The sequence below is a fragment of the Micromesistius poutassou genome (assembly GCF_964030765.1).
Source record: "Micromesistius poutassou genome assembly, chromosome: 18".
NCBI lineage: Eukaryota > Metazoa > Chordata > Actinopteri > Gadiformes > Gadidae > Micromesistius > Micromesistius poutassou.
Genome location: NC_140288.1, coordinates 9,512,925 through 9,534,531, shown reverse-complemented (window position 1 = coordinate 9,534,531; position 21,607 = coordinate 9,512,925). Strand labels below are relative to the sequence as shown.

Below are 21,607 nucleotides of genomic sequence, written 5' to 3'. Positions count from 1 at the left end.
GGGTTTCAGAAGGAGGCCTGAGAGTCTACCGACACATCATTTAAAAACCACTAAACTGAAATTTAAGAGACTTTGAGGCTTTCGAAGAATGCCCAGACATAGTAAATGTATCCCAATGCAGCGTTCTAAAAACACGGACAAGATGTCATTTGAAACAGAGTATTTCCTAACTTGGCCCCCAGAGCCTCTTGTGTTTAACCCTCACCTCCTCCCCCTCTCCTCCTCACCCTCTCCTCACCCTCTCCTCCTCACCCTCCTGCCGTCGCCAGGACAACGTCTTCCGCCTAGCGTCGCATTTCGAGAACGGCCGCGGGAAAAGCCCCTACGACCCCAAGATGCTCTCGTCCTCGCTGATGATTGGTGAGTTCGCTCTATGGGACGCCCTGATTGGTTGGCTGGTAGATTAGATTCGTTCAATTTTGATTTAAATTCAAACAGTTTTAATTATAATAGTATTGATTATATTAGATGCAAGTCAATTTCGATTCGATAAGATTCACAAATCACCCCCAGAAATGACTCCTGTGATTAGTTGGCTTGTGACTAAAGGCGTGTTCTGATTGGCAGATGGAGAGCTGTACTCGGGCACGTCGGCTGACTTCATGGGAAGAGACTTCGCTATCTTCCGTACACTTGGAGACCAACACCCAATCAGAACGGAGCAGCATGACTCAAGATGGCTGAACGGTAAATTGAGGATAAAGACTGACTGGCACAGATGTTAAGACAAATGGATGGATCTTCAGAAAACTGTCATTTGGAATGGCATGCTCAGCAAACATTGTATTTCCTTTATTAGGTTGTTGTTCGAAAAAGAGAGTGTTTTATAATAGTTTGGTCAAGAAAAAAATAGTTGTGTTCTTAGTGAAACAATACTTTTGGTCACTTAACCAACTCTTAAAGCAGCCTGGATCATTACTGACCATACTCAACTCATGAATGCACAATAACTGCCCAAGCAAAGTGATTTACTCTGCAATTGGCAGAAAGAACGAGAGAGCCCGGCACTGAGCTCTCTCTTGTCCCGTACTCTGCGGTACGGTGGTCATTTAAAACCTTCTGCCGGCCATTTCACCGGCCCTCCCCGGACATCACCGGTCATCGGCATTCATGTGTGGAGGGGGGGGCGTCGTATCGGAGGAGCTCCTCTTCAACAAAGCCATCATGGGATTGGCCCGGGCTGAAGAGATTAGCTCTGGAGTGGAGGGCGGTGGGGGGGGGGGGGGGGGGGGGGGTAGTGGCTCTTCAGTCTGGCTGAGTATCTGTCGGCACCAAGGGGGGTGAGGGTGAGGGGGTGGGGGGGGTGGATGACTAAAGGGAGCTACAATGGGTCAGTTTGAACCCCCCCCCCCCTGCGTAAAGCCGTGCCATCCCCTCTCCTCGACCCTCGCGTTCCCACAGCACTAATCCCACCTCAGCTGTTTCTCCTGTGGCGGAGTCGAATTCCCATACGGTTCCAGAACCCCTTCTCCTTGCAGACACACACGCACGCACGGGTACACACACACACACACATACACACACACACACACACACACAGACGCATACACACAACCACATGCACTCACACATAGACGCATACATACACCCACATGCACACGCACTCACAAGCACACACACACACGCAGGCATGCACGTGCACGCACACACGCAGGCACGCACGCACACACACATAGACGCATGCACACACCCACATGCACACACAGACACACACAAACACACACACAGTGCTGATGGTTAGGACATATCCATAAAGCGCTATCTCACAAAGCAAAGGGTATTGTTTACACCTTAATCCCCATCTATCTCTTGGCCGCATTCAACCAAATACTTCACAGACCTCCGTCTGCCCCCTGCCCAACGAAATCCCACGAAACCCCCCGAATCCGACAAACCCTCCACAAAGAGGGGATTGTAATTGCCTGGATTACCAGCATGGGAATATTATCGGAGGCTTTTTATCAACAGGGCTACAAGGGTCTTACTGGTGACACAGGAGGAACTCCAGAATGATCCTCTCAATAGCTCATGTTGATGTGGAGAGGGTTCATCTGGGCTCCAGCCCTCCTGCTCTTCTGTTGTAGCTGAACTATAGCACAGAGCAGGGGCCCGGAAACCAGGAACTGCACGGGCCGGAGCTCCGCCCTGTTTCCTGTTTCATTACAGAGATGTTCCACTGAAGAGTGATGGCGGATTCAGAAGTTTGGCGATGCTACGGCCATACTGCTGGGGGGGGGGGGGGGGGGGGGGGGCGCTGCACAGCACAGGGGGCCAGAGTACCAAAGTGATTCCTGTTTTGTCACAGAGTTATTCTTCTAAAGATAAACTCATTTGCGAGTGTCAAGATGGAGGTTAAGAAGATAATCTTATCAAATCTATTGCTACACTGCTACACTTCTCCTCAACCCATTGTCTGCGGGAAACGTTCCTTACAGACACCTCTTACAGTTTACTACTACTGGCTGAGTTTGGTTTAGCCAATCACTTTCTGACAGATCCCTGATAGAAAGGGAAGCACCCCCTTTCACCCAGATACAAGTTTGTCTTTTGATCAGACTATAAATATGAATTTAAGTTTGATTTGTACGACGAGGAGAGAGAAAATGTAACGCGTCCAACAATGATTTCAGGCTTGAGAAATTCCATCCTTCTGCGTTGGCCGGCCGAGGCGTGATTCCACGCCATTTATTCACGTTCTCCTCCTCCTCTCACGTCCAGTCTTTGACATGGAGGTTTGGACATGGGTCTGCGGAGGACTGAATAATTGAATAAAGCAGCTCTTTGTGGGGAATAATTAAATGAAATGAGTCGAACGACCTCAGCGTCCATGTTGGCACCGGCTCCGTTCCCCCCGCTCGCCGCGAGCCAACGAACACTCGGTGGGGCTGTGAAGTGTACGGGTGCGAGAGTGTGAGTGTTTTTGTGTTTGTGTGTGTGTGTACGCACTCTTTCTTTATTGTGTGTGTGTGTGTGTTTGTATGTGTGTGTATGTGCTCGTTCTTAATTCTGTGAGTGTGTGTATGTGTATGTGCATGTGTGTGCCTATTCGTAATTCCTAGTGTGTGTGTAGGTGAGTGCTCATTCTTTATTGTGTGTGTGTGTGTGTGGGGGGGGGGTGTATGTGTGTGTGTGCGTGTGTGTGTGCATACGCAACATTGCAACACATAACTCATATACCAGAGGGTCCGGCATCGCACACAGCGCGTATAAATCCACTCCCCGCTCAGCCCTGCGCTCGCTTTCACAGCTACTCAATATCCCAGGGACGGCCGCAGAGGTGTAACATGGCCCCACTTGTAGCTGTATCTCTCTCTCTCTCTTGTGCTCTCTCTCTTTCTCCCTCACACTCTCTCCCTCACACTCTCTCCCTCTCTCTCCCGCTCTCTCTCTCTCTCTCCCTCTCTCTCTCCCTCTCTCTCTCTTTCTCGCCCCCTTAAGCCCTCGGACACAGGCTCGTTTTACGCGTGACAGCCAGCGGTCCTTTCTAGTGAGCGCCACCGCCATTCCCCTTAACGCCCATGAAGCCCCCGGAGCCCCCTGGATATCCCAGTTTAAGGCGTCGGGTCGGATCCCAAGAACCCGCCACCCCCTCCCCCCCCCCACCGAGAGGAACCCCAGAACAGCTCCAAACGCTAAAGCCCCTCAAGAAGCCGGAGAGAGATTGGGCTGGGGTGGGGGTCTGGCAGTGGGCAGTGCGATCGAAGCCATGTGTATTTGTGAGGATGTGGTCTGGAGGGGGGGAGGGGGGGGGGAGGAGGGGAGGTTATGAAAGTGGGGTTCAGGGTTATTAGGGTGGGGCTGGAGAGGAGAGAGGAGTGGGGGGGGGGGGGTTATGAGAGTGGATTGGAGGGAGCGTGGGGTTGGGGGTATGAGGAGTAGTGGGGGGGTTAGGAGAGTAGGGTGGTGGGGGGGCTCTGAGTGGAGTGAGATGGTGTAAGCAGCGGTGTAAAGAGCACGACCGCTGCGCCGCCGCCGTGACAACGGAATATCACGGTGATTTGTGTGAGTGGGTGTCAGAGGCCCGCTTCTCACACAGCTCTATTGTCCAGGTCCCTGGCTGTGTGTGTTTGTGTGTGTGTGTGTGTATGTGTGTTCTTTGCAGTGTCTTCAATCGCCACAATGCACTTTTTATGATGCATATTTGAGGAGCGTCATGATTCATTTTCTGTTTGTGTGCGTGTGTGTGTGTCTGTGTGTTTGTGTGTGTCTGTGTGTGTGCGTGTGCACGGCAGACCCCCGGTTTGTCGGTGTGAACCTGGTGCCAGAGAGTGATAATCCGGAGGACGATAAGATCTTCCTGTTCTTCAAGGAGAACGCGATGGACGGGGAGCACACGGGCAAGGCCACCATCGCCCGGATAGGACAACTGTGTAAGGTAACAACACATGCCCTGGCTCACACACACACACACACACACACGCGCACGCACACACGCACGCACGCACACACACAGACACACACACACACGCGCACACACGCACGCAGACACACACACACACACACACACACACACACACACACACACACACACACACACACACACACACACACACACAAACACACACACACACACACACACACACACACACACACACACACACAAACACACAGACACACACACAAACACACAGACACACACACACACACACACACACACACACACACACACACACATATGCACGCACGCACGCATGCAGACACAGACACATACACATAATACATTTAATTCAACCCAAATGTTTTATTTATTGCACCTCTTTCTGTGTATGTGTCTGTGTACATCTGTGTGTGCATGTGTTTGGTGTGTGTGCGTGTGTCTGTGTGTGTGTCCTTCAGAACGACATGGGGGGCCACAGGAGCCTGGTGAACAAGTGGACCACCTTCCTCAAAGCTCGGCTCATGTGCTCCGTCCCCGGAGCCAACGGCATCGACACACACTTTGACGAGCTACGTGAGTTAGCATTCTGTTAGCATGTACTCATAATAATAACAATAATACCGGTACTTTTATTAATAAAGTGCCTGACATTCAAGAAAGTGCTTCACAGGGCTAAAACAGAACATGCAAGTACAGCTAAAACAATAAAATGCACACTTAACTAAAATGTTTCAACGTACGTCATCTGTATTCCTAGTCTGTGTGTGTGTGTGTGTGTGTGTGTGTGTGTGTGTGTGTGTGTCGGCCTCACGATTGTTTTATTATCGCTCTCATCAAAAGTCACTTATAAATGGTCCCAATAGGACCTACAAAAACTGCTATTCCTAAAAAGGATGACCCAAGCCACTTGAAAACGATAACTCAACAGATGATGTGGATAACGTACGCCTTGTAAATCAAACCTCTGAGGAGAGAGAGATGTGACCGATAGTCGTGTCCCTCTTCCTTCTCTTCAGAGGACGTGTTCCTGATGAGCTCCAAGGACCCCAAGAACCCGGTCATCTACGCCGTGTTCACCACCTCCAGGTAACCACCGAGCCCCCCCCCATCTCTCCCTCACCTTCTCATCCCTCTCCAGGTGAATCCATCAGCCCCTCCAATGAGAGCATCAGAAGGGGACTCAGAGGGAACTCCCTCACTCCCTCGCCCCCCCCCTTGCCTCTGAGGTGGCCTTGTTGCTAGGCGATCTGCAGATGTATATTCAAGACGCTGGCCATCCTGAACAGTTTACTCATCTTTGGAAAAAGCGTAACCCATTCATGCTCCGTTCTCCCTTGAATCCCCTTGAATGGTTTCTCTTCTCCCTGGCTCCACCCCTTTATCCGTTGCGTTACCCCGATACGTCGTCCATTACCTGGACAAACGCGGCCTGCCAGGCGTGCCGTCGCGGTTTAGTAACATTCCCAGACATCACTCTGCATGGTCTAATCTACTTACAGATACCTTACAGTGGCTCTGCTGGGCCCCGGGTCCTCTCCCAGCGTCTAGTCCCACCGATTTGGAAAATGCTTTCCGCCCCCTCCCCCCCTCCCTCCCCCACCCCCACCCCCAGCCAACTCCCTGGTTCCCTGCTACCTGTCACTTGTACTCGATGGAATCTGAAGAGCAGTTAAGAGGGAAAACTGAATTTGGAATAGTGTGTGCTTTCGTGTGTGCATGCATGCGTGCATGCGTCTGTGTGTGTGCTTGCGTCTATGCGTGTGTGCGCTCTTGTGTGTGTTTCTGCATGAGTGTGTGTGTGTGTAGATGTAGGTAAGATGATAGCCCTGCTCTCTCGTCCGCTGCGAGAGGATAGAGGGTAAAAAGCACGATGCCAGCGGCCGAGAGAAGTGAGTCGAGACGGAGCAGATGGCGGCGTGGCGCTTAACGTTATGTCGCGTTTGCGTTTTGGTTGCGACTGAGTGTGTGTGTGTGTGTGTGTGTGTATTTGTGTGGTGCGGCACAGCTAAAGAAGAACAATTGAACATCAATCAGGGCTAAGGATAACAGTGGCGGATGGGGCGCCACGCGCTAACGTGGACCGGCAGCAGGTTCAGCGTCAGCACCACACTCTCCTCCGCCTGCAGGCGGTTCACATGGGCTCCCTTTGTTGGCTGTTTGTTCTGGACGACACACACATGTGGACGACACTCACATGTGGACTACACACATGCATGCGTGCGTGCACACAACGACACAGAAGCACGCATGCATGCGAGCACACACACACACACACACACACACACACACACACACACACACACACACACACACACACACACACACACAAATAAGCTGCTGAGCAAATACACAGGCACACTTGAACGCACACACATGCATTGCAGTCAGCGCACACACACAGACACACACGCCGTTGAGCACACACACACACACATGCACCACCACCCATGCTTGAATATTCAATTATAGGACTCTGAGGAATCTGAGTGTTTTAATTGGTTTTCTAAGTGGCCGGTTTTCAGAGATGAATAGAGCCGGGATTCAGACGCAGCCGCTTTAATATCACTGCCTAATGAGACGCATATCAGCCCATCCACAGATCCATGTTTGATTGGGCTGAAATAAAGTGTGTGTGTGTGCGTGTGTGAGTGTGTGTGTATGTGTGTGTGTGTGTGTGTGTGAATAGCATGGATACCGTCCTGTATCAGCGGTGCACGCTTGGTGCTTACGCATGTTCCTGTCTTAGCAGATGCACATGTTAGGTATGATTGATTGAATGTGTGCAGGCCTGCATCGCTCTCTTCCTGTCTCTCTCTCTCTCCCTCTCTCTCCCTCTCTCTCTCTTCCTGTCTCTCTCTCTCCCTCTCGCTCCCTCTCTCTTTCCCTCTGCTGTGTCCTTTCTCTCTTATCGCTCTCTCTGTGTCTCTCTCTCTCTCTCTCTCTCTCTCTCTCTCTCTCCCTCTCTCTCCCTCTCTCTTTCCCTCTGCTGTGTCCTTTCTCTCTCTATCTGTCACTATCTCTGTCTCTCTCTCTCTCTTTCTCTTTCTCTCTCTCTATGTCTCTGTCTCTCCCTCTCGCCCACGCCCCATCTGTCCACTCCTGTTTGTCCATCCAAATCTGAAAAGTGTGCCCTTCGTAGATATTGGAGTGCCGTTTTAATGCCCCGTTGTTTAATTGAATTTCTCTGTGATTAACCTTTACAAATGCTAATCCATTCATCTTCCGCGGCTGGCTGATCAGCGCGTGTTGTTTGCCTGTCGCCCACATCACTGCTTTCTAATGCTTTTGTCTGGGGCCCAACACGGCAACACAAAGGAAAAGGCTGCTCTGAGTACTGAATGTGTACTCGATATGTACAATAACATGATGTATGAATACAAGGGACCTCCATCTCATTATTCGAGTACAATGGTAAAAAATATATAAATCACTATCAGCTGTTTTAAAAGAATAGGGACGATTATATATGTTTTTTTCTCAGAAGAAAAGCAAACCACAAAATATCTTGATTGTGCTATTTAGCCATAAAAGCTAATGCTAGTTAATGCTGGCTAATGCTAGTTAATGCTAGTGAAATTCTAGTAATCCAAATAAACACTGTGATACATCATCTCCATGGAGACCAAAAATCATGCTCATGTGGATTGGACCTGAGTGGATACCGTTTGGTTACTCGGTTGTGTGTCCCAACTGGAATTTGTCTTGTCTTCTGAGAAGACAAATTCCCCCCTCTATCTCATTGATTGGAGCCCAGTTTGGACAACCTGTCCATCTGGTTCCTGGGCTGAACCCCCCCCCCGTAACCAAGGCCCTGCAAAAAAACGCTCACCAAAAAGCAGTCAGAGTGGGTTTGAACATGCGCTGCAGCGAGAGATCACCGTTCTGTTGGACGAGCATGGCCTGCATTCCTCTCCTCTCTGGGGCCTGAGAGCAATCAGAGAGAAGCTCCGACCCGACGTTTAGGAGTTAAATGATCGCAGCCTCTCCTGTCTGCCGTTCTCTTCTCCGGCCCAGAGATCCGTTTGTTGTCTCTCAGAGGAGGGAAGGAGGTCTTATCCGCACTCCACTCAAGCACAACAAGATCTGCACTGAATCATATCTCGGCTCTTGTCTCGTCTTTCTCTTTGTTACTTTCTTTCTCCCATTCTTACTTTTGTACTCACTTTCTTTCTTCCTTACTTTCTCTCTCTAATTCGTTCCTACCTTATTTCTCTCGAATTCTGACATTGTTTCTGTAATTCTATCTTGCTTTGTTTCCCGCCGTCATTCTCTCTCTCTCTCTCCGTTCCTCAGCAACATCTTCAAGGGTTCTGCGGTGTGCATGTACAACATGGCAGACATCCGGAGGGTCTTCCTGGGGCCCTACGCCCACCGTGACGGCCCCACCTACCAGTGGGTGCCCTTCCAGGGCAGGGTGCCCTATCCCCGCCCCGGCACCGTGAGTTCACACACAAGTTTAATTGTTTTATTTTATCAAACGCTTCAAGTTTTCTGCTGCTAACTCCATACAAAAAGATCTGGGCTAGAAAGTTCCTTAAGAATTATAAACAGGTCAAGCCACGAATCAGTCCATTCAGGAAACCAGTGTCTTTAAGTCGTTTAATTGTGATCCACTTTTGAAAAAGAGAGTAAGTGATCATCTGAAATGACCACTAGAGGCTGCTCACAGGAAACAAAGGTAGTGCAGCTTTAACCTTAAGTTTAAAAGCGCTGTTGGTCGGATTCCGATAAAGAATATAACAGAAAAGAGAGGTCGAGTAAGATACAAGATGCAAGATAAATAGTTTTTCCCAGGAATGCGCTCAGGTAGGCTGAAGACAGTGGGGAGGCCTCTTTGATGCCAGGACCTTTCATCTGAATGACAAGCTATAAATACCAATAGTTTACAGCCAAACAGCATCTGGTTCTTTTGAGTTCTGGCCAGTAGAACCGTCCATGTATGAGAGGGACTGATATACTCAGAGCTGGTCGAAGTGGAGAGGGAGGGAGCGGATTATTAAAGTGTATCATGATGGTTAGCTCGCTGGCGCAAATCCTAAAGAGCAAGAAATTATTAATTCATCATAATTAATCGGCATGACGACATGCTGTGCCTGGTTTTTATGCAGACATTCATACAGCATTGAAAAGCACAGGCGAGTCCATACCACCATTGCGGTCTGCCTCAAATTTGCATTTGAGGAATTTGTGCTTGATTTATACTACATTTGTACTACATGTGTGTTACATTTGCACTACATTTGTGCTACATTTGTACTATATTTAAGCTTCATTTGTGCTACATTTGTAATACATTTGTAGTTTGATGGACATTTGTAATACATTTGTAGTACATTTAATGGACATTTTAATTAATTTTATTTACATTAATAATACATGTGTAGTACATTTAAGCTACTAATTTGTTTGCTATTTGTACTACATTTGTGCTTGATCTATATTACATTTGTACTACATTTGAGCTACATTTGTACTACATTTGTACTACATTTGTGCTACATTTATAGTACATTTGTGCTACATTCGTACTACATTTGAGCTTGATTTATACTACATTTGTAACCCATTTGAGTCACATTAGTAATATATTTGAGCTACATTTGAGCTACATTTGTGCTTGATTTATACTACATTTGTAGTAGATTTGTGCTATATTTGCACTACATTTGTGCTTGATTGCTCCCCAGTGCCCCAGTAAGACGTTCGGCGGCTTCGACTCGACCAAGGACCTCCCCGATGACGTGATCACGTTTGCGCGGGGGCACCCGGCCATGTACAACCCTGTGCACCCGCTGGGGGGCCGGCCCATCGTGGTGCGCACCGACGTGGACTACCAGTTCTCCCAGCTGGTGGTGGACCGCGTGGAGGCCGAGGACGGCCAGTACGACGTCATGTTCATCGGCACGGGTACGAGCCCGTCGCCGTGACGACCCAGTAACACCAGGACGCCTGAAAGACACCTGGCTGTCTGGGGAGAGAATGATAAACAGAAGCTCACAATTATAAACGGTTTCGTTTTTTACTGTTTGCACGATTGTCTAGCACATAAAAAAGACAATTTAAGTTGTAGATCATGAATGTGTGTGCGATACATTTTTGACTGGAATTACATAAAACACATAATCAAGATAATCTCAAATATAAGAAAATATATTCTCTTCAGTTATCTGTATTATTAAATGCAGGGATGGCGATAGTGTAAAGTACACTGGATGATATTCTATGTGTTTCCACATGTTTAATGCGTTGTGTTCCCTGCTCAGACATGGGCACGGTGCTGAAGGTGGTGACCATCCCCAGAGAGAGCTGGCACGACCTGGAGGAGGTGGTGCTGGAGGAGATGACCGTGTTCCGGGTAGGACACACACACGCGGGAGCTGTAGTTTACTACACCTACAAAAAGAACGGTTCTCTGTTCTGTGTTTGTTGTTGTAACAAACTGTAACAGACTGCTTAATCTAACATTAATGTGAATTGTTATGACCACTAGCTTTGTCTTGGTTTGTAGTTGATTGTGGATCCAGCTGATATTGTCAAAATCACAATATTTTAGGCAACTTAATTTCGCTGCGATGCAGCCTTCCAGACCTGGAAGAAACAACGATAACATCATATCACAACAGGACAGCACTTGCTGGAATCCAAGAAATGTCAATATCCTGTTTCCTAGAACAACATCAATAAGAACTTGATATGTTTTCATAAGTCAAAGTCATGCTCGACAGTGGAGCTGACCTCTTGAACCACTGATTCTAAAACCGAAGGCTTTTCTTTTTGTTCAGGAGCCGACGCCCATCACTGCCATGGAGCTGTCCACCAAACAGGTAAGGAAACACTCACACACACACATCTCCAAATCCTCCAGCAATCTGTCAGGCTGAGCCCGACTGATCCAGCTACATCAAAACAAACCCTAAACTAGGCAGCGCTTCGGTACGCTGGCTCAGACAACAATGAAACCCTCAGGAGCCGTGAAGCTAACCACACAAAGCAGTTATTTTCTCCCCCTCTGTTTCTCACCCGTCCGCTGCGGCTCTTTCCCCCCTACAGCAACAGCTGTACCTGGGCTCCACGCTGGGAGTCTCCCAGATGCCGCTGCACCGCTGCGAGGTGTACGGGAAGGCGTGCGCTGAGTGCTGCCTGGCGCGGGACCCCTACTGCGCCTGGGACGGCACCGAGTGCTCCCGCTACTTCCCCACCGCCAAGAGGTAGGAGCGCGCCCACGCCCCGCCGTCTTCTGCTGTTGATGGAGGGAAACGCAGGGTCACGGGGTCGAGGCCCCGGCTCTGTTTCTGTTTCTTCCCCCACCTGCCGCCCCCCCCCCCCGCCCCTTCACACCGCAGCACACGTCTAAAAAGGGAAACAGTTTTCGACCACCGTGGAGCGACAACAAGGGAGTAGGAGGTGCCTTGCTTAATGGCGCCCGGCCAGCCCGTGGTGGAAACCGCTCTCTCCTCTGACGCCACACACTCACCCACACTCACACACACACACACACACACACACACACCCTTAGCACACACACACACACACACGCACAGACACACACGCACGCGCGCACACACCCTCACACCCTTCACATGCACACATCCTAACCACTGGGTCCCGTCAGCGTGAACTTTGTCTTTGTAACCTTTCATCTACTGGAGTTACACTTTTGGCAAGGACGTGTACACAACCATACAAAGGAAGGGGTACACATGCACGCACATACAGTACATACATGCATGGACACACAACTCACATACAGTACACACATCGAGATACACACACATACATACATGATGGACACACAACTCACATTCAGTACACACATCGACGTAGACGCACACACATTCATGCATGGACACATGCATGGACTACTATAACCTGGATTCCAAAAAAAGAAAGATATACAGATCAGCCTTCAGACACACGTACACACACACACACACTCACACACATACAGTAACATGCACGTACACACACATACACACACACACACCAAACAGCCAGCTCGCAGCCGTCTGACCGCCTAATGCAGCAGCTCGGAGGTACGAACTAACACACCCTCAAATTACCCTTCACTGAATCCAGTGGGACACACACACACACACACACACACACACACACACACACGCAAACACACATGCGCACGTAAACACACGCAACCTACACACCCAGAGGTCCGCTACACCCTTTACATGGCAGCCATGCATAGCTTCTCACACCATCAGAAGTAGGCCAGTGGGTGTAGCGGGTCTGGGTGGGGCCAGAGGAGGTGGCACACCCCATGGTTAGGGCCCCCGCTTCGGTGTTCCACTCCAAATATTTTCTCTACTCTCTCTCTTTCCTCTTTTTCGCTCTCTCTTCTCTCTCTTTTCTCTCTCTCTACCTCTCTTTCTCTCTGCTCTCTCTCTTCTCTTTGTCTCTGTCTCTGTCGCTCTCTCTCTCTCTCTCTCTCTCTCTCTCTCTCTCTCTCTCTCTCTCTCTGAGTGGGAACCAGTTACTGGGCGCCACACGTGCTCGGCTAGCCAAGCACAGGAATGTTAGCTTAATCTACGTAGGAGGGCTGCAAGTGTGTGTGTGTGTGTGTGTGTGTGTGTGTGTGTGTGTGTGTGTGTGTGTGTGTGTGTGTGTGTGTGTGTGTGTCCGTGTCCATGTGTGTGAAGTTTATGAAATGAAAGCAGAAAGTGGTGATTTTGCTAATTTTCTGAAGGCGGTGAGAGAAGAAGGGAGATATGTGATGAATATTGACGTGTTGCGTTGGTACTCATGTACACGAAGAAAGTAATGTAATTTATACAATTAAATTCTCCCTGTTGCATTTTATTATTTTCTTTCTTCTTTTGATTATTCTTTCTTCCATTGATTCTCTCCTTCCTTCCTTCCTCCCTCCAAGTCCCCCACACTACAGTATATTCATCACCTCTTGCTGTTTTTTATTGGGACATTTCCCTTTAACACCGCGTGTCAGACACGATCCCCACACGGCGATGAGCTGACAGATCTGAGGCGTCTCGGAGCTCAGCGCTGACCAATAATGTTAGGCTGTAAAGAAATAATGCCTCACTATCAAGGTTTAAAAATAAACGCAATGACATGGCTGCGCTTTCATGTCCGAAAGGCCACGCAGCAGGAGTGTTTTACAGGCGGACTCTCACCGCCGCACGGCGCAGTACAGTGCGTTAAACTGCACCGTACAGTCGGCCTACGATGTGTTTCATTAAGGACGGCTCGGTATAAGCGAGTTATGCGTTTAACCGCGGGGTTATATTTTCCATGCACCGCTCCATGATACTTGGCCGTTCTTCTCTCAGCCCATGTGATGTTAACAATGGAGCCGACGGTTGAATAAACAGTCTCCCATCGCACTGAATCCGCTCGTTTGGTATTCAGAATAGGCTGAGGGAACATTGCCCCCTAGTGGTGAAATTGAGCAGCATAAAAGCTACATTAGGGGGGCACGCAAACCGTGTGTACTTTTATTTTAGAATATAATCTGTGTGCTTTCATCAAGTGTAATTTTGTGTATCTTTGTGTCTTTGAGTAGTGATGTGATTATCCCTTCTGAACATGCATGCTTAACAAACTAGTTTGTCGTTGTATAAGTAGGCTATGTTGTATCCTCTAGTTATTCAGCGTGTGTGAGGACATAGTGTGTATGTATAGTATAAGCATTGGTGTGGGGTTCCTAAAGAAACAATATGTGTCACACACTCCCCATGCCATGGCTCTGGTTCCTGATAGACGTATACAACCACATGCATCCCATAAACATGTCTCTGTGCCTGGCTCTGTCTCCACAGGCGAACCCGGCGGCAGGATATCAGGAACGGAGACCCCCTCTCCCAGTGCTCGGACCTCCAGCATCACGGTACAGATCCCGGCTGTCTGCACTATCAACAAAAAGACACTTCAGTTTGTTTTTACTGTTTATCTACCATGTACCCTACTTAATGGATTTGTTTTTGTATGTGTGTTTGTGTGTGTATGGTTTTTGTATGTTTCTGCATCTGTGTGTGTGTGTGTGTGTGTGTGTGTGTGTGATTTGCATGTTGTGTGTGTGTGTGTGTGTGTGTGTGTGTGTGCTTGTGTGGGTTTGTTCCTGCATGTGTCTGTGTGTGTGTATGTGTGTGTGTGTGCGTGTGTTCCTGCATGTGTGCATGTGCGTGTGCGTGTGCGTGTGCGTGTGCATGCGTGCACGTGTGTGTGTGTGTGTGTGTGTGTGTGTGTGTGTGTATGATCCTGCACGCTTGTGTGTGTGTAGACGAGGCGGACGGGCTGGGCTCGGTGGAGGACCGCAGCGTGTACGGGGTGGAGAACAGCAGCATGTTCCTGGAGTGCAGCTCCAAGTCCCAGCGGGCGCTCATCTACTGGCAGCTGCAGCGGCCCAATGAGGAGCGCAAGCTGGAGGTGGGTCCCGCCCCCGGGCAGCACCGTCCACCAATCACGACCCGGTGCTGCTATCGTACACATCAGGGCCTCAACTCACCACTCTGACGTTCTCCTCTCATGACAGAACTCCCACAACGGAATGTTCCAAATTAGCATTATCCGCCAGATAATTGGCCAGAGGGAGGGCGGGACTTCCGGCCACGCCTCGGAGGGAGGCGGGACTTCTGGGGAGCTATATCCACTTGGGTTACAAGGGTTTAGCTGCAGTTTAGCCGCGGTTTAGTGGCGGTTTAGTGGCAAGAGGCGAGAGAGAGTGAGGGGCATACGATAGAGGGATTTCAGTTTCAGATATTGCTTTTTCCTTTTGTTTTCTCCAGAGAAATCCATATGTTATTCTTCTCATGTTGTTCTACTTCTTGCTCTGGGGACTGCTAACTGACATACACAGCTTATAGGAAGTAAGAGACAGGAAGTGAAGTTGTTTTTGGAGACTGGATAAGTGATAAAACTCATGACCTTCTCTCAGCCTCGGCCGCCAATGTTACTTTTGGCTGCTCTTACGCCCGCCCCCCTCCCACACTCAGACTATGGGTCACAATCATTCAACTTTGTCTGATTATATGCCTGTGGTGATGGTGCTTAAAAAAGAAAAAGAGCATATTTAATCATAAATCGTCATTATATTATAGCATAATATGACAGGGGGGAAATGGGTTATGCCAATGAAAAAGCTGTCATTTAATTCATGTTTTATTTGACCATAAACATTTGACCATAAACAGTCGACAGAATCTCTGTAGACGCTAACTGACAGATTGCAGAAAGAGACAGATTGTAGTCCCGCGTGTAATAAAATAATGTCTTATTATTGAACAAACAGACTTTACCCTCCGGCTCGACATACAGATAACCGTTTGCTGCACGTCCGTATGGACACACATTACAGCTATGACAACAAACGTGTAGATAAGCACACATCCTTCTGGGACGTATCGCTTTCCCCGGCAGACACGTTAATAAGATTAGTGCAGAGAACGATAATTAGAGACGCAAGGGGAAAGGGGAACACCTTTCCTCTGTGGTGTCCGTCATCTCCTGACCTTATCTCCCTGATCTGGAGGGGAGAGAGAGAAGAGGAGAGGTGAAGACTGAACACTAGGGTGGGAATGTTGTCATTGACCTTCGACCTCCACGTCCGGCGACAGAAAAGAGAAAAAATACGAGAAATGAGAGAAGATGATGAACGTGTGCGAGGGAAAGAGAGACTAAAGTAAACATCAAGCTGTGAATATTGACATCGACCCTCCACATTACAATTAGGAAACCCTGGGGTAAAGACGGGATACATCTCCTACTCACACCCTCACATAACCCTAACCCAACCCTCAGATAACCCTAACCCTCCTGCTGTAGTTGATGTTGTACTGTGCCCTGTCTTGATGTATCTCCTGTTGATGCTTGTTGTTGTGTGTAGTGGCTTGGTGGCAAAAGCATAGGGGGGGGGGGTTAGGGTTAGAGGGTTAGGGTTACAGGGTTAGAGTTAGAGGGTTAGGGTTAGAGGGTTAGGGTTAGGGTTAGAGGATTAGGGTTAGAGTTAGAGGGTTAGGGTTAGAGGGTTAGGGTTCGGGTTAGTGTTAGGGTTAGAGGATTAGGGTTAGAGTTAGAGGGTTAGGGTTAGAGGGTTAGGGTTAGGGTTAGTGTTAGGGTTAGAGGATTAGGGTTAGAGTTAGAGGGTTAGGGTTAGAGGGTTAGGGTTAGGGTTAGAGGGTTAGGGTTATTAAAGTGCAATCAACCCTCGCTCCCCGTCTCATCCAATGTCTTCTTCTCCCTCTTCTTCTTCTCTCCCCTGGCCTCGCTTTAGATGAAGCTTGACGAGCGTGTTCTGCGTACGGACCAGGGCCTGCTGATCCGCAGCCTGGCGCAGACGGACGCCGGCGTGTACCACTGCCACGCCGTGGAGCATGGCTTCATCCAGCCGCTGCTGCGCCTCACGCTGCAGGTCATCCCCACCCAGCGGCTGGGCGACATCCTGCCCGCTGCCGCCGCCGGGGGGGCCCTGGGGGGCGGCGGCACCGGGGCCGGGGGCCAGTCGGGGGGCTCCAAGCACCGGCTGTGGTACCGGGACTTCCTGTCCCTGCTGGACCACCCGGACCTCAGCAGCGTGGAGGAGTTCTGCGACCGCGTGTGGAAGAAGGAGCGCAAGCAGAAGAGGTTCAAGGCGCCGGCCGGCGACGCCCAGGGGCCCGTGGTCGTCGCCGTGGGGACCGCCGCCGCCGCCATGAGACCCAAGGCCTCAGGGCCCAACGGCCAGAAGCAGCAGGGCACCCCGGCGCAGAGCGGCCCCAGACTGGGGGCCCGGGGCCAGGCGGCGGAGGGGGCCCCGCCGCCCGTCCAGAGCGCCCAGAAGGGTGTACCCAGCCCCACCGGGGTCGCGGCCAGTGGACAGGGGCCCAAGAACAACCCGAGGGGCCAGAACACTCAGACCCAGAACAAGGGGTCCCAGGCCGCGGGGGGGTCCCAGGCCGCGGGGGGGTCCCAGGCCGCGGGGGGGCCCCGAGCGGGGACCCAGCACTCGGCCAAGTGGAGACGGATGCAGGAGAACAAGAAGGGACGCAACAGGAGAACGCACGAGCTGCAGAGACCCCCACGCAGCGTCTGAGAGGACACACACACACGTACACACACACACACACACACACACACATATGTACACACACACACACACACACACACACATACGTACACACACACACACACACACACACACACAGACACACACACACAGACATACACACAGACACACACAACATTAAACTCATACACAGACACACACAGACATTGACACACACTCACTCAGACAGACTCACAAACTCAGATTTCGCATTTAGATCCCAACAGCCACTCAAACACAACGCAACACTTCCTCAACTCTCACACAAATGCACATACAGATACATCCAACCACCGGTCAGCAAGTCCCCCGCAGCTGCAGTTGGACCGGACCTACGAAAGGAATCACGCGTCAACATACGTACACACATAAAGATAACCACACACATGCGCACACATGCAAACACACAGTCCGTGTGCAATGAATACTGAGGCGACGCAGGACTGGAAACGAGATGGAGCAGGGACCTGAGGGCTCATGATACTGCCCAGGAACCGCTCTATGCCCTGGGGGAGAACTCTGTACATAAGCTACTCTACGGGGACGGCAGTGGAGCCAGCGCTGCCTGGTAGAGGACCGGCCGGAGGGTTTTATAGAGGATACGATGTGAAGACACCCAAGCTCTGTGCGTTGGGCGGTGAAGTGTGGAGAAGGCCTTAAACGAGGAGTGGCTGTATGTGTGTCACGGTGTGTAAGTGTGTGTGTTCGTGGAACCAGCTCTCTTTGAACCTGAGCATATGAATCAGAAGATTGGCTGCTTTGAGAAGACTAGGCCAACAAAAAGCACACACACACAGGCACAATGAAACATACACACACACACACAGATCTGAATGAACTGTTTATGCGGGAGAAAGAAACTGGTATTTTCAAAGTCTTTTCGGATGTGTTTGGGCAACAACAACAGATTTTCAAAGAGGACACCGCACATGGGTCCCAGCCTGAATCTGATTGGTCAGGAGCGTTCTAGCGGTCGGGGGCGTGATCCTCAGGAGCTTTGGCTTTGAGGTCAAAGGTCAAAGGTCAAAAGAGGCTAAAGAGAAAAGAGTCTGGTTTATTTTGTGGGGGCAGCGATACGCACCAGTGACTCTTGGGGTGTTCGGGAATGCCGGGACAGCACATCGGAAGCACGGTGCTCCCAAAGCCGGCATAGCAACGTGCATGTTGTCGTCGATCAATGTTTCCAATAAGCTAGTCTCCTCTGACACTTATTTTACCAAGTCATTACGATTATTTTACCCTTTTTTTTTTGTACGTCCTTTATCATATATATGAATATAAAATTGTTACATATTTTAAATTGTTTCATATTTCATTTCCAAACAATTGCAGCCATTTTGTACGAGCCGCATCGTAAAAACACAATTTGCATCATCTCTCTCTCTCTCTCTCTCCTGTTCCCAAGGACTTTTAAAAGTGTTAAGTTATTTTTGATAAGTTCTTTTTTTTCTTCTTGGGATTGAAAAAAAATAAAAAGCTGTGGATGGTTAAGTTTATGCTGAAGCTAAGTCAGATATAGACTTGTGTACATATATACAACAAGCCTAACTCTTTGTGTATGTACATATATATACAGTGCAAGGACATCACTTGTCTATTATTTATTGCCGATGGTTTTTGTGAAACGGTTACATTTATTTTTGATATTACGGTATTTTTTTTCGGGCTCATCCACATTGGAGAAAGAAACAGCGACTCAAACGAGGGAGTCGACGGACGGCCCCCCCCGACCAGACGACCCGTCAAACGAACGTAGGGGACATGAAACACGAGCACCGGGTTTAAACATTTGAACACATCTCTACGTCTGGACCCCCCCCCCCCCCCCCCCCCCCGAAAGAACGTAAAAGCACAACATTTAAGATTCCGTTCCATATTCTGTTTGTTGGTTAGTGTGTTTTTGTTTATGTTTGCCTTAAAGCGAATGTGAGGTTGACGTGGCACCTTGTTGACCACTGTGGTGAGCGCGACATGTTTAGAGGTCGCTGCCCCGGAGTTAGAGGTCGCTGTCCCAGGGTTAGAGGTCACTGCGCCATGTTTAGAGGTCACTACCCCTGTTGGTCTCACAAGATGGCCGCCGGCGTGATGTCACTTCACATTCCCTATTTAGTTCCTTAACTCACCCAAATTCTAATCACTCAGTCATTAGCCATTCTATGTAAGATAATACAAATTTTAAAAAAAAAAGAAGAAAAAAAACCTTTAGCTGTGACTCTCTGTTTAAGAAATAGTGCAGAAAAATGTTGAAACTAGTCTGAGGAGAAGACGCATTATACTGCATGTGAATGCTACCTAGCTACAGCAAGTGCATCTTTTCTATCGTCTCTATTCGTGTTTTGTGTGACGAGGTGAAGCTCCCTGGAAACCAACCATGTAAATGAACCTTGGTCCCTTCTTTTTATGTTCAGTACCAACACCACCAAAAAAACAAAAGCCAAAACTGTCTAGAAAAACCAACCTCCTTAAGTGTTCTGCGGACGTCCCTCCGTGTCTGACATGACCCTGAAGAGAATACGATGTGTCGATGCAATAAACTACAACAGTGGACAGCGTCTCAAGCAGAACCCTGTAGTTGGATGTCCCAGCTTAACCATCGCCCTCTCTCTCTCTCTCTATCTCTATCTCTTTCTCTCTGTCTCTCTCTCTTCCTCTTTAGTGGTTGTATAGAGCGAGAGAGAGGGAGAGAGAGAGGGAGGTCTCGGGCACAGTGCTGCTGTATAACAGTTCCTTCTGGCATGCATTCAGTTGTCTAAATAAACATCATTAAATCTACTGCTGTGCGCTTTCTTCATTGAGTTCACCCCCATTGGATTTCCAAATGTGTTTGGTTGACGTCATATCTTGTTTGTATACAGATGTACAAAAGAGAACATATAAGTATAATGTAGAAGCAATGGAATTTAATCCTATTTAATAATAACTTTAATTTGCAGGTCAGTGATCACAAATAAAAATCAGTTGCTAATCATTTATTCATGATAACATTTGATAGTATACTTATACATTTCCCAAATGTGTGTACAGATAGGTTAAAGCTGCTGGAGGTACGATTTCAGAATTGCAAAGAGAGAAAGCATAAGCAGAGACGCCCCGTGTTGCATTCACACACCTGTGGTGTGTTATGCTGTCTATGTGTAACTGGCTGGCAAGATGGATTCCAGGAACCAGGAATCAGGGTAGAGATGCCCTGACTGGTCATTACTTAGCCGGGAGCGATCTCCAAAGAGCATTTCACTCACTAATAGCTGACTGCTGGCTTTTGTATTTCTAACATGTTTCATGTTTCAATTTTTAGATCTTAAATCTTACCAACAGCCCCTGTAGGTATGGTCATGATCAGAATGCATTACTGAACTTGGTCTATAACTGATTCAACCGGGACATGTGCAGTATTGTTGTCAGCCAGGCGATAACATCAAAATGAAGTAATCAGTTTAATGCAAATGGATTGACGCTTCAAATGGTATGAACCATGTGCTATACACCAGCTGCATGCTATCTCACCTTATAATGTTATAATTGAACAAGTTGTCATCAAGATGATGACCCAAATGGAAGACAAATCCAACAGCAGTAATATATACACTGTATGTCACTTTGGATAAAGTCGTCTTAATCTAGTATTGAACATACATACATGTGAGATGGGGCTGGAGAAAAGGTGTAATGTCGATAATGTACCACAAGAGTTCATTGTTGTCTCATTCACCCCATTCACAATATATATATTTTTATTTTGCACATATTTCTTCCCATCAATTTCAACCAGATTCAGAAGTTAGTGTGTATGTGCATGTGTGTGTGTGTGTGTGTGTGTGTGTGTGTTTGCATGCCTGTGTGTGTGCGTAATATGAAACCGGCTATTGACACAATCACAATCATCTTTCTTGGTCTCAAGTGTCAGGCGTTTGTCGCCATGGTTACCATAATCTTATTTTCATTTCATTCAGCACAGTTCAGACCCTTAAACATTTCAGCTTCTGTTGCTTTCATATATACCATATGTATCAACCAAACCTATATGAACCTATTTCACTGGCCAAGCTCAGATCAGAGTCTATATGTATATACCCCAGGTCAAAGGTCAATTGGCGGCACGTGGCTCAGGAGGTAGAGCAGGGCCTAGTTTATGATAACGATGGCTCCAAGCTCGTACGATCATTCTCACGAAGGATCGTACA

General features: G+C 48.6%; 1 protein-coding gene across 1 annotated transcript in view; it reads left to right on the top strand.

Annotated features, from left to right (window-relative positions):
• sema3aa (sema domain, immunoglobulin domain (Ig), short basic domain, secreted, (semaphorin) 3Aa) overlaps positions 1–20,198 on the top strand; it is a 28,465-nt gene extending 8,267 nt beyond the window's left edge. The window contains exons 4-16 of the mRNA XM_084482719.1: positions 270–360; positions 568–687; positions 4,233–4,375; positions 4,837–4,951; positions 5,395–5,464; positions 8,672–8,816; positions 10,066–10,285; positions 10,642–10,733; positions 11,161–11,202; positions 11,429–11,586; positions 14,167–14,234; positions 14,628–14,773; positions 16,617–20,198. Of these exons, the coding sequence (XP_084338845.1) occupies positions 270–360; positions 568–687; positions 4,233–4,375; positions 4,837–4,951; positions 5,395–5,464; positions 8,672–8,816; positions 10,066–10,285; positions 10,642–10,733; positions 11,161–11,202; positions 11,429–11,586; positions 14,167–14,234; positions 14,628–14,773; positions 16,617–17,414 (2,208 nt within the window). The 3' untranslated portion in view covers positions 17,415–20,198. The remainder of the gene's footprint in view (positions 1–269; positions 361–567; positions 688–4,232; positions 4,376–4,836; positions 4,952–5,394; positions 5,465–8,671; positions 8,817–10,065; positions 10,286–10,641; positions 10,734–11,160; positions 11,203–11,428; positions 11,587–14,166; positions 14,235–14,627; positions 14,774–16,616) is intronic.
• The last annotated feature ends 1,409 nt before the right edge of the window (positions 20,199–21,607 follow it).